Here is a 13,958-nt window from a genome sequence, read left to right as displayed (position 1 = left end):
ACTTCCTCTATCCCCTGGAACAACTCTACTTTGTTTGATTCTCATATAAATACTGAAAAGAAGGCACTATTATTCTAATACACACTTTGCAAATGAGAAAATCAAGAGAATAAAATTTTAAGTAGCTTTGATTACAGTCATTTTTGTAAGCTCATTTAAAAAACTGGAAATATTCATTGAACTTTGCATTCTATGTATTTGAAGTATTTATTTGGACAGAAAAATCATCTCAGACTAGAAAAAATAAAACAATAAAAGTTATCATTGTGATCCATTTAAATAAAATGTGATAACCTTAGCAGCCACCAGAAGGCAGCAGAAGCTTAAACTTAGAGCTAATGTGATCCTGTGACTTATCAAACAAGCAAAACTACAAAGTATGTTGAATTAAAAATTACAAATTGCCAATTATAAAAATAGTCATGGGGATGTTAAGTACAGCATGGGGAATATAGGCAATAATATTGTAATAACTATGTATGTTGTCAGATGGGTACTAGACTTATCTGGGTGATAACTTCATAAATTATATAAAGGTCTAATCACTGTGTTATACATCTGAAACTAATATAATATTGTGTGTCAACTGAAATTGAAAAATAAATTTTTAAACAAATTTTAAAATGGAGTAAGAATATATTTCAGCTTGCCAGTTGTCAGTTTTACATAAAATTTAAAGTATCATTTTAATTTGTATTTAATGTACATCTTATATTTAGTGCCATGAGATGGTCACACTGTGAGAAACAGATAGGAATTGAGATGGGTTGAGGGCCCAGCACATGGGAGTCCCCCATGTGCCTTCCAACCTATGCTCTAGGGCAGCGGTTCTCAACCTGTGGGTCACGACCCCTTTGGTGGTTGAACGACCCTTTCACAAGGGTCGCATAAGACCATCCTGCATATCAGATATTTACATTATGATTCATAACAGTAGCAACATTACAGTTATGAAGTAGCAATGAAAATAATTTTATGGTTGGGTCACAACATGAGGAACTGTACTTAAAGGACCAGAATGTTGAGAACCACTGCTCTAGGGGATGTGTAATTTTAAAAGACTGATGAGTAGAATCACCTGCCCTGTTGAAATTGTATTTCTCATACTCACTTTTTGAAAATAACATAAGCATGGGAATTTATTTTAAAACTAGAGGCCCAATGCATGAAGATTCGTGCAAGAATAAGGCCTCCCTTCCCCTGGCTGCCAGCACCGGCTTCCCTCCAGCACCGGGGACCTGGGGCTTCGCTCTGGCCACTGCCTTCTGCCTTCATTCTGGGCCGGAGCCACCTTCCACCTTTGCTTCCGGCCCTGCCGCCCTCCTGTAGCTCCCTCCATCCCCTTCCCCCCTCCCCCCTCAGAGCAAGCATTCTGACCTGCCCCGGCCACTCCACGCTTGCATGCACACGCTGCCCAGAGGCCTGGAGCAGCCAGGGCGGGGCGGAATGCCTGCGTCATCACCATGGCGACAATGCATGCATCCCTGCTCAGCCACTGCCATCTTTGTCACATCAATTTGCATATTCCTTCCTTATTGGCTGTGGGCACTGCCATCTTTGTCGCAAAGTGACAGTCAATTTGCATATTCCATCTTTATTAGATAGGATAACCAAATCTTAATCTGTAATAGTGTATGATGATATTTTTTAATATTTTTTTTCAATTACAGTTGACATACAATATTATATTAGTTTCAGGTGTACATCTCATACTCGCTTTTGTTTTCTGGCTAGGGGTATGAGAATGATGGCTGCCACAATGGTGGTGGTGGTGATGGAAACAGTAATAAACAGAATTCACCGAAGTCAGATGTGCCCACAATGCAACTTCAACTCCAATCTATTAATTTATTTCTGCCCTGGGGAGAATACTAGTAGAAATTCAGAGCTCACATTTTCACTGTTAAAAGTTTCCCTTTAGCTCTGGCTGGTCTGGATCAGTTGGTTGGGCATCAGCCCATGCAACAAAAAGTTGTTGCTGATTCTTCCATGCCAGGACACATGCTCAGGTTGCAGGCTTAATTCCTGGTAGGGAGCATGCAGGAGGCATCTGATCAATGTTTTGCTCTCACCTATCTCTCTCTTTATCTCTCCCCCTACCTCTCTCTCTCCTTCTCCTCTCTCTCTAAAAATCAATTTTAAAATCTTTTTTTAAAAAGTTTCCCTTTAGCAGAAATTTTTTGTCAATATATTTATTGGGTATCTTTGTAATTGTCATTGTCATTGTCATTGTCGTTGTAATATGCATGAGCTTCTAGTATTGTTCTAGTAACTATCTATAAAACTTCATGCTTCCCAACTTTGTAAGATGAAGATGGTAGTGTCTATTTTTTCTTCTATCTCTTTCTCGGCTCCCAAATTCTCCTGTAATTTTCTTTAATCTGTCGGGGTTGACCCACTGTATTTGGTAACCATAATGAAGCCCTCTGTCATTTACATTTAAGTTGATATTCTATAAGTTGAAAACATTATTATTATTATTATTCACATGAAGTCAAATAGCATGCCATGATATTTTTTTCTATACAGCTCCAGTGTCTCCCCTTTGTGCCACACCTACTAAAAAATAATAATAATAACTTTTTTTAATTGCAAATTCTCAAAATCTGGCCAAATTTTACTTTGTTTCATTTTTAAACTATGTCTTATTTGAACATTTTCCCCTAGAATTTCTGGGTCTCTTATTTTTGCTGTAAGAAAAAACATGTCTCCTTCACCATATTGCTATTGTCTTCCAGCTTCTTACACATTCCCATCTATTGCTTGGAATCCATTCCATTTTTTCCATTTTCAACCCACTAGCTTCTTAGTCTCATAGAGACCTATTGTGGCTTAAATGAACCACGAGTTTCTTGTCGTTTGTAATTGTTATTGTCCTTCTCCATCTAGCTAGTCCTCTGCAAACTCAGATTCTGCTTCATTGTTCCTTTGTGTTGGATCCACATTGTCCAGGGTTCCACTTACTCTTCTGTGAGCCTCCCACATTACCCCACCTACATAACTCCACCCACGTACTGGTGTTCTCATAAATATAATTAGTGACGTTCTTCATTGACTTCCGCCCGTTGTCTAGTTGAGCTTGGAAAGGAGCACCAGCAGCACTGTAGTTTCATATTCCAGCACTGGCTGACTTTTCTTTTGATTTGTGCTCCTGTATTAAAAAAAAAAAATACTTGTCTCTGCCTCCCACTTTGAATTCCCCTTAGGTCTATTGTTTCAAGAACACCAGGAAGACTTCTACCAACAAAATTATTTGTGTGCTGGAAGCTATTTTATGTCTTAATTGGTGACTCTTATAAAGAAAGACATGAGATGTATAGACTGTAAGAATAGCTGAAATTAAGCCACTTCCTAGAGACCAAGGACATAGGACCTACATTATCAATGACGAGATGAAGAAAGAATAAATATTTTTAAAGGGCTCTTCCTTTCCCCTTCCCCAAATTACATCACACAACTAGACTCTTTGAACTGCTTTTATTCTCTGTTCAGCGATCCTTACGAACGCATTTTGCACTGTCTTTCTTGTGACAGGACCTCAAATCCTGATGATCGCCGTCTTCACTCTCACCGGCACTGTGGTCCTGGTCCTGCTGGCCGCGCTCCTGGTGCTGAGGTACCCACACCCTCTCCGGCTGTGCTCCTCATTCTGAGAGGGACGAGGGAGGGAGGGGGAGGTTTAATGGCTATTGCTGATGATGTATGTTCACAAAGAGGTCTCTAGACAGGTGTAAGATCAATAATTCTAATTTATCCACACTCTCTGGGAAAACAATTACAAAACTTTGACATTTTGAATGTTGGGATGCGTATTGTTACAAATTCTCTGTGCTTTTGTATTTTCTTTCTACATATGTTTTCAAAGGCACAGATCCACAAGAGAAACTGGCTTACTTAGGAATCTGGTGTATTCTCTGGTGATTTAAAACTTAATGTTTTTGCCTTTCAAGGTTATCAATTTAAAATTTTTTTCTTTCCTCTTTCTTCCCTGCTCTTTTTATGCCATCAGTTCAGATTCTTTATTATAGTGAAGGACTCAAGAAAGTGAAAAAAAAAGGGGGGGAAATAATATAAAAGGCCATTGGAAATCCTTACAAGTTCGCTCATGGCCAGCACTTGCCAGATTGGAGAGTTGTAATTGGGCTGGCCTCACTCACCACGTATCTACCTTAGAATGCCAGGGTTTGAAATTTCTCCCAGTGTTCAGAAGCTGAACAGCATGAATACTAATAAGAAACTATTGACTGGTTCTGTTCCTTCCACAGAAAATACAAAAAAGCGCATGAACGCCGTCAGAAAAAATGGTCCCACATTCCCTGTGAAAAGATCATTCCTCTGGAGACCAATGAGACCAACCATGTGAGCCTGAAGGTAAGGCGCACCTCACCTTTTGAAGAAGCCTGTCTAGAGCTGGTGCAGCTTGCCAGGTGTTGGATTAGGCACCGGTAGATGGTGGGAAATGAGCCAAGCAGGGATCATTTCTTTCAGAATCTAAGACTTTGAAGTTATTTCACTCACCGTTTAAAATGTCCCTAAAAGGTCAATTTTAACCAATATTACAACAGATCACAGGTTTTTATGAGAATCAACTTGAAAGATGCAATAGTTCTCAACCTTTCTTCTGCCTTTGAAGTCTGGCAGAGCAAGGCCATGTCTGGCCTGCAGAGGTGTGTGTATGTGTGTGTGTTAGTCAATATTTATCATCTTTTAAAAGTAATTGCCAATATAAAAATCTTGGGATGGGTAGAAAAATTCAGATTACCAGCTTCTTCTGACAATTCAGATGATCCAGCAACTCTCTCGGCTGCACCCAGAGCTGATGGGGCTGCCCCCCTCAGACACCGGGCCCAGTGTCCTCGCTGCATTGCCACTTGGGCTTTTAGATATGAGTTTGCAACTCCAATGCACAACATGTTCCCCTAAGAGCAACTGTCTGTAGCTACAGGCAACGATTCCCACGAGGAGGGGTCAGGGGGAGCAGGAAGCAAGAAAACCCTGGCTGAAGTAGAACACAAGAAGGAGGGAGGGACAGCGCAACTCTAAGAGGAAGGGAGGGAAACCCAGAGTTTAGCATCGTGTTGCAGAGGAAAGGCGAGTTGTGAGAGAGAAACACAAGTCAGCTGTAACGGTTTCCCTGGGAGTCTGCCCAGCAGGCTGTGAGCGAGTAGATACCGCTCACCTGGCAGAGCCTCTCAGCCTTTGACTGGCAGTGGATGGGACAAGACAGGAAGCTTCTGGAATAATTAGCTTTTTCTTGTGCCAGATCGATGATGACAAGAGACGAGATACAATTCAGAGACTGCGACAGTGCAAATACGACAAAAAGGTGACTATCATCTCCCCTTCTTCTCTGAACTCTCGGTGAGGGGTGTGTTCTGGGCCTGCTGACTCATCACTGCCCCCTTCAGATGCTGGCTGCGCAAAGGTGCGGGCGGCTGCAGGGCTGCTCCAGGGGCTGTTCTAGGCGCCTTTCACAGGGATGGGCAGGGCTCTGCTTCAAGGGTTACAGACTCACAGTCCGGGGAAAATTAAAGAATGCATACAATTTTTAAAGATAGGTGGAATGCAGGAAGTGAAGGGAAAAATAAAAGAGAGTCAGAGCAGTCCAGGCAGCCCTAGTATTATATTTTGCCTCATTCAGTGAGAATATGACAATTCCACATGGAGTTTCCTTCCTTCCTTCCTTCCTTCCTTCCTTCCTTACTTCCTTCCTTCCTTCCTTCCTTCCTTCCTTCCTTCCTTCCTTCCTCCCTTCCTCCTATATTCTTTCCTTCCTTCCAACCTTTTTTTCTTCCTTCTCATTTAGTCATTCTTAAAGAAACATTCAAACCTGAGCCTCTCGTATCCAAGGGACATAAACATCAACAAAATACTGTAACTGCTCTCAGTATAGTGGGAAGATAGACACACAAACAAAATATTATAATACGCGTATAAATAGTCATGCTATAACTTTATCTTCTTAATTCAATTGATCTTTGCAGAGAGTGATTCTAAAAGATCTCAAGCACGACGGCAATTTCACAGAGAAGCAGAAGATAGAACTGAACAAGGTATGTGTCCCTTGCTTGAAACCCTTAAGTGAGAAATAGTATCACTGCATTTCCCCTGAGCACTGAGGGCCTGGGGCAGCAAGGCATTATTGGAGATGCTGACAGAGAAGCCCTCAGGCCGAGAAATGGGTGACTATACCTATTCGTGTTGAAGATTCTACCAACCGATGTTGGAGAGTGATGTTTGATGGTGTACAACATGTTGGAAATCTAATAGCATGTCTTATAAAATGGTCCTGATATTATTTGAGAGTAGTCAAAGGTCTGTATTCGAGTCCCCTTGCTGAGGAAAGAAAGACTGGTTGGTAAGATGCATTGCAATGCGTACTAAGAAATGTACTGACATTCCAAATCATCTTCCCAAAGATCTAAAACACGTTTTATTAGCATATTAATTTTTACTGTGGTGCTGCTTTCTGGCTGACTTGCTTTGTAAATAAACATGTTATCTTAGTTGCTTCAGATTGACTATTACAACCTAACCAAATTCTACGGAACTGTGAAGCTTGATACCATGATCTTTGGGGTGGTCGAATACTGCGAGCGAGGATCCCTCCGGGTAAGGACAATTTCCGATTTCCTAACTGGTCACCCATATAGAAAAATTATATATATAGTTTTAGATGTTCACCTAATGAAATAATATTGGAGAAGTATCAGGAAAAGTTGGTGGGTTCATATGTTACTAAACTGGATCACTCAGATTTTGTCAATGTCTTAATATATATATATACATACATATACACACATATATATTTTTTTAAGAGTGTAGACTTGAGAGAACAGAGTTGGAAAAGTGACTAATTACCTCTAAATTCATTTTATTTTACTTGCATATTTACTTGATTTGTATAAAACGAAAAATGGGTGGCCATTATGATAGCACCAGACAAGAATTAGGGAACTTATTCATAAGTCCTGGTTCTGCTACTGTTTAATTCCTACCATCCTTTCCCTTGTGAGGGATTGAGGATGGCCCAGGTGTTGCCTGGTGGGGTCAGGTACTCTGGCTGAGCAAGTTCAAAGCAGAAAGAGAAAGTAAGACAGAAATAAGTTGATTTCTTGGAAACAACCACGCATCAAGTAGGAATAGCAAATTATTACATTGTTCAGAAGGGCAGGCATATACAAGAAACAGTCACTTACAAGAAACAAAATCAGGTGTGCAGCAGAAATGGGACTGAATGGGGAACAGGTAGGAGAAGGAAGGAATCGAGGACAGTTGTTTCAAGGAGCATTGAAATATTTGAACCTCACCTGGAGCAGTTTCTGGGATGCGTTCTGAGGGCTTTCAGCCTTTTAAAAACCTTTGGGGAGGTGACCATAGAATTTACCAGGATACTTTGTGAGTAAAGGGGGTACTGTCATAATTGTTGGAGCTGTAGACATAAATTGCAACTGACCTCAAGCAAACCACAATGTGTGGTCACCCTGCCCTCAGACTATTTTCAGACCCAGTGTCTCTCTCTTTTTTTTTTTTTTTTTAATATATTTTATTGATTTTTTACAGAGAGGAAGGGAGAGAGATAGAGAGTTAGAAACATCGATGAGAGAGAAACATTGATCAGCTGCCTCCTGCACATCCCCCACCGGGGATGAGCCCGCAACCCAGGTACATGCCCCTGACCGGAATCGAACCTGTGACCTTTCAGTTCGCAGGCCGACGCTCTATCCACTGAGCCAAACCGGCTTCGGCCCAGTGTCTCTTTATAACCTTAATATTCTCCCCTATAACAAAGCCTGAATCCTAAGATTGGGGGCAGCAGCAGCTTTAAAGAGGTCCAAATATTCATTACTCAGTAACATTTAAAAATAATTTTGAAATTTAACCCCTTAGAAATTTTTAATTTTTTAATAAGCTTCCATAAAAGAACAAAACTAAACTAAACAAGATTAGTAGTTTTAAAAATAAACCCAGGTCTATCCTCAAAGAAAAAACTCATAGCCCTAAATGTTATTCTGTCTTTAAAAAAATAATCTAAATAGTCAATATAAAATTTAGAAGAATAACTATGGCCTAAGGAAAAGAAACTTTCAAAATTCAATCATTACAAAAGAGGTAGAGTTTTTAAAAGCATTTATGAGTTGTTTATCTTTTTTAAACTATAAAGTATACAAGCCTCTCATATTTCTAATTAAGACTTAAAAGAAGCATAAAAATAAACAAATGTGGGCATAGAAAATAAAGCTATTAAAGAGACATTTTGAATTGTGAAAGAATACTTCAAAGACTATTAAATTATAAAATCCAAAAAAAGAGAAAAATTTTAGATGCAATACAATCATGAAAGTTTGACTCAAAAAGTAAAAACTTAAGTAAGCTAATAACAATAGGAGAAATTCTAATTTCTATTACAAAAAAATACCAGCTTTGGCTTAATTCTAAACTTTAATAAATAATTCTCTGTGTGTGTATAAATACTGTTCTAAAATTAAGCAAAAACACAAATATCTAAATTCATTTAACATTCAACAAAGCTAGCATAAAGTTGATAATAAAATATGATTAAAGGCTAACTTATATTTAGGAATATTGATTTAAAAAATGATAAATAGAATACTAGTAACTCTAAGCCAGTTGTATATAAGGAGCATAGTACAATCAGGTATGGTTAATTCTATGAATTCAAAAACTATCACTCTCATGCATCATATCAAAAGGTCATAGAAAAAAAGACCATATGATGCTGAAAATGAACATTTAAATTAAAAAATTATAATTTAAATAAAACATTTCTAACGATAACAATTATATGAGGGCTATACCATACTCTGATTCATTTAATTTCAATGAGACAGCAATTTTAGAATACCAGTTCACAAAGCCTGGTCAAAGGGTTTTACAGAGTCTTTTACTCTCTAAAATGCCCAGCAAACATTTGGGTATCATACCTATAGTTTTGGGGGCTCTCTACCCTCAGGCAGGAAACTTCAGTTATCTGAATGGTCCTGGACCCCCTTCTGACATTGCTGAGTCCTCCTGGGCTCAGACAACAACAGAAATTTCTACAGGAAACCACCTTTGTACCATGAGCCTCAAAGCAAAGGCTGTGCAAAGGCAAATGGCAGTCCCCTCCCTGTGTCAACCTTCAGACTCCAACCATGGCAAATCCCATCAGAACCTACTTTTGTGGGGAAAAAAATCAGAACGTTTCAACCTAAATGGGGTAAAGACAATTTTCTTCCTGCCTTATAAATATACCATAACTGCAGCTAACCTTGTGTAGGAACAATTGATTCATTCAAGCAACAAACATTTATTAAATAAAGATTTATTCCAAGCCAGACACTGAACGAGATGCTGCAGAAACAGCAGTGAACAAAAATTATCAGTCTATGTGTTCATGAGGTGAAGAGATAATAAACATAAACAAAATATAAAATATGTCCGGTGCTAAGGGAAAGAATTACTTTAGAGTGTGTCTGGGCATAACTCCCCTTCCTTAACTTGGCATGGTACTTACAGCCTAGCCAGCCTTATCTGAAATGAATTATGACTTTGGACCCTTCGCTTGAAATTATTGGTATAGTGCCTGACTTAAAACTAAAGGTCAAATTGTGCTTTTTCCCAAAACAAGAAACTATTGTTAGGTTATTAGAGCTTTACTATGAAGAATTTTTACTAGCTTAGAACCATCATCTTGTTAGAACCATCACCATGTTAAAATATTGAGTTCAAAATTCTAGGTCATACAGTTTACACAAAATCTAAGAACTCTGTCTTATTGACAAGACTTAGTAAACTAAAAAAAAAAAAATTAGCCTGGCCAGTGTGGCTCAGTGGTTGGGTGTTGATCCATGAACCAGGAGGTCACAGTTCGATTCCCAGTCAAGGCACATGCCTGGGTTGCAGTCCTGATTCCCAGTAGGGGTTTGCAGGAGGCAATCCATCAGTCATTCTCTCTCATCATGATGTTTCTATCTCTCTCACTCTCCCTTCCTCTTTATGAAATAAATAAAAACTTTTTGTTGTTGTTGTTGTTGTTAATCCTCACCCAAGGACATTTTTCTATTGATTTTTAGGGAGCATGGAAGAGAGAGGGAAAGATAGATAGTAACATCGATGTGAGAGAAACACATTGATTGGTTGCCTCCTGCATGCACCCAACCAAGACCTGGATTGGGTAGGAGCCTGCAACTAAGGTACATGCCCTTGACTGGAATGGAATCTAGGATCCTTCGGTTTGCAGGCAGACACTCTATCCACTGAGCCAAACAGGATAGGGCAATAAAACGTATTTAAAAAACCAACTTAGAGCTATAAAGCCAATGGATGCAATTGGTCATGTGAGTAAAAACATAAGCCTAGTGAATGAATTTCCTAACAGCAATTCCTTGTTTGAAAACACTCATATAATTTTGATGAGACAGGACCTGCAGCCCAGCGACTTGTGATTCAGACTCACCAGCCCACTCTCCAGGCAGGCATGTGCTCATGGGCTCATTCCTTCACCCCCATCAGGTGGAAGACCAGAATGTTGGATACTCTGCTCATGTTCTTGTCATGAAAGCCACCCAAGTTTCTTACATAGGAAAGAAAAGAAATACTGGGTGGAGCAAAAGTAGGTTTATAGTTACTCGTATGGAAAATAATGCAATAGTTAATAAATAATAATACAAGAATAAACTCTGTGTTTCACGTACTCACAACTGTAAAACTGCTTTCCCTCCACCCTGTATACTTTCAGGAAGTCCAGGGCAACAAAGTTCCACTGTGTTCCTGAGCCCAAGACCTCATGATTAGATCATTATTTGCCTGCAATAGTCTCTCCACACTATCCCTCCTTGTGACAACTCATCTTCTTCTTCCTTTCCTTTTTTTCCTGTTCAGGAAGTTTTAAATGACACAATTTCCTACCCTGATGGTACATTCATGGATTGGGAGTTTAAGATCTCTGTCTTGTATGACATTGCTAAGGTAAGAGACCTATAAACACAGAAGACATCTAGAAAATTAAATACAGGAAAATAGATCAAGCAAGCTATTCAACTTCACTGCATTGATTTCTTCATCTGTAAGATGGTAATAAAAATAGTACTTATTTAGTACTAATAGTCAGAGGGTTGATAGAAGTATTTTATGAAATAATGTGTATGCTTCGCATAAGACCTGGTACAAGTAAATGTTCAATATATACTGGGTCCTCTTCTTATGGTGATTATATGCTTTCTACTCTGGGTTTGAAGCACATGTTTTCATAGACTGGCTGGAAGTTAAACTAATATAAAGCTGCAGAGAGAACAGCTGAATCTTCAACTTTACAAGAGAAAATATTAAGCACAGGCAACCATCGTGTATGAGGCGGTAAAAAATTTGGACATGTATATTCTCAAACATGGGAGTACCAGTAACCAGGGCCTCATTCAAGAATGAAGAAAAGTCAATCCCAAGAGTGAGCTATTTGATACCGTCTTAAATCTCCCTCCACATAGGATCAGAATAGGTTTGCAAAATGTTATATGATACCCCATTTGCCACATATCACTCCTGTGATCCAGGCTGTCTGCAATGACACCTCTAGCCAGCAGAGGGAAGCACACCAGTGAAAAAACAGGCTTCCCCTTTCACAATAGAATGAAATCCATTAAATCTAGCCTAGCCCCTCCCTTCAGAATAACAAAGCCTTATTATGCATATTTTTTAATTGAGGTAGTAGAGGACCAGACATTCCCAAGGTCACAGACCAAATAAGTGGTAAGTGAACACACTAAGAAAATAGGATCAACCTTTCGTTTTATATTATACACTAGGGGCCCAGTGCATGAATTCATGCACCTTGAAAGGAACTGTGGGCCACGAGGCTGTGGTGGGCACAGGGGCGGGTCTCAGCCCATCCTCTGTGCCCCTCCCACTTCGGACCCCAGTCCCCTGTCTGCCGGAAGCCCTGCTCCTGCTATCACTGCTCCCCTGCACTGACGGTGCTGGCCCCTCTCACACCCACTGACAGCGCAGAGTGATTGGGGCCAGCGTCATCAGTGGGTGCGAGTGGTGGCTGCTGCCCCAATCACCCCTCAGGAGCAGGGGGAGGTGGAGAAGCCCTGAAGGGCAGTCAGGGCCAGCAGCCAAGTGATCAGGATCGGTGTTGGGCGCCAGCAGTGGGTGCAAGTGGCAGCTCCAGCACCGGCAGCGGGTGCTAGTGGGGCCAGCACCGGCAGCAGGTGTGAGCGCCCAGCAGGACTGCGGCACGTGGGAGCAAAGAATTTTCAGTAACCACCAAAGGCTTGGCCTGATGACAGTGACCGGCACCCTGCCTTGGTCTGGCGCCATCAGTCACCTGCTCAACCATCGTGCCGCGGTTGATGCCCGCCATGTTCCACTCTGCTGCCTGCTGCCAACGCCCACCATGTTCCATGCACACCTCCTGGTGGTCAGTGCACATCATAGCGACTGGTTGGTTGGTTGTTCCGCCGTTCGGTCTATTTGCATACTAGGTTATATATATATATATATATATATATTAACTCTTATCAGTAAAATATATTCTTATTATCTCTTTTAAGATTGTGATAAGGGTCAATAAAAATAACATAGAGAAAAATGATTTGTAAAGTATAAAGAGTTTTCATGTTGAACATTTACCCAATCTTTACCATATATATATATATATATATATAATGACTTAATCCAAGTCTTTAGACAACTGCCTTTTACTATGTCACCTAAATAGATTTAAAACTAGATGTAGTGCTTAGGCAAACGTTAGGGCCTTAATATTTTTTTAAGTAAAATTAATGGAACTAAGTTTAAAATCTGTTAGTGTGATTCTACCTGAATGCCGAAATGCATACAAAATGTCATTTCTTTCTTTAAAATAAGCAGGTGCACAGTGTCTTATCTCTGTTTTCCTGTCATCTGAAAAATTGCAGGGGATGTCATATCTGCACTCCAATAAGACAGAAGTCCATGGGCATCTGAAATCCACCAACTGTGTGGTAGACAGTAGGATGGTGGTGAAGATCACTGATTTTGGATGTAATTCCATTTTACCTCCAAAAAAAGGTCTGTAATGAAATTTTAACCAGTTTCCCACTGGTCTTTCTCTTTTCTCACAAGCCCACATAATTCTCTCAAGAAATAGTGATACTGACCAGAAAATTAATACTTGGAGCCACCAGAGACAACAGCGGGCTCATCCTCCAACACTTTACCCTTGTCAGTTTTCAACAAGTGCTTCTTGAATTTAATAAATCTCCTCTGTGGATTTCCTTTATCCATGTCCCTTGATATCAGTGAGAAATTATGAGGAACTTATTGACTTGCAGAAGCAGAACTGGGTGAAAAAACAGAGGTGATTAGAGTAGTAAGAGACCTTAGAAATCTTCTGGTCTAACCTTCTCTCTTTGTAAAACAAGCAAACAAACAAACAAAAAACAGAATAAAGGTTCAGAGAGGTGAAGATGTTTGCCCAAGTAGATAGAGTATAAGGCAGATGACCCATTTCCAGTTCCAATTTATTTATCTGTGATAATGATAAGGAAAATAACTCTTATCAGTAAAATATATTCTTATTATCTCTTTTAAGATTGTTATAGGGGTCAATAAAAGTAACAGAGAAAAACGATTTATAAAATATAAAGAGTTTTCATGTTGAACATTTACCCAATCTTTACTATAACTCAGGGTTATGGACTCAGAAATCTAACACTCATATATGATTCAAAATGCCATCTAGGTCCAAACAATATATTCTACTTCTATTTCTATTTTACAATCCTTTAGTTTTTTCTTAATAAAAATTATAATTCTGCCCCTAATTTCTTCAGTCACATCAAGCATGCTAGACATTGGACTCAGTAAGTGCTCATTGAAGACCTACTGTGTGCCAAGCATGATTCATCATGTAGTGGAACAAATCTCCCTCATTAGATGACCCACCATGACAGAAAATCACAGGTCAAATCCCA

General features: G+C 39.6%; 1 protein-coding gene across 1 annotated transcript in view; it reads left to right on the top strand.

Moving 5' to 3' along the window:
• GUCY2C (guanylate cyclase 2C) overlaps positions 1 to 13,958 on the top strand; it is a 70,642-nt gene that overhangs the window by 34,960 nt on the left and 21,724 nt on the right. The window contains exons 12-18 of the mRNA XM_006084275.3: positions 3,535 to 3,616; positions 4,266 to 4,371; positions 5,264 to 5,326; positions 5,985 to 6,053; positions 6,508 to 6,612; positions 10,885 to 10,971; positions 12,921 to 13,053. Coding sequence (XP_006084337.1) covers positions 3,535 to 3,616; positions 4,266 to 4,371; positions 5,264 to 5,326; positions 5,985 to 6,053; positions 6,508 to 6,612; positions 10,885 to 10,971; positions 12,921 to 13,053 — 645 coding nt within the window. The remainder of the gene's footprint in view (positions 1 to 3,534; positions 3,617 to 4,265; positions 4,372 to 5,263; positions 5,327 to 5,984; positions 6,054 to 6,507; positions 6,613 to 10,884; positions 10,972 to 12,920; positions 13,054 to 13,958) is intronic.

This window comes from Myotis lucifugus, unplaced genomic scaffold (genome assembly GCF_000147115.1).
Source record: "Myotis lucifugus unplaced genomic scaffold, Myoluc2.0 scaffold_10, whole genome shotgun sequence".
In the NCBI taxonomy this organism is placed as follows: Eukaryota; Metazoa; Chordata; class Mammalia; order Chiroptera; family Vespertilionidae; genus Myotis; species Myotis lucifugus.
This window is presented reverse-complemented; position numbering and strand designations above follow the sequence as displayed.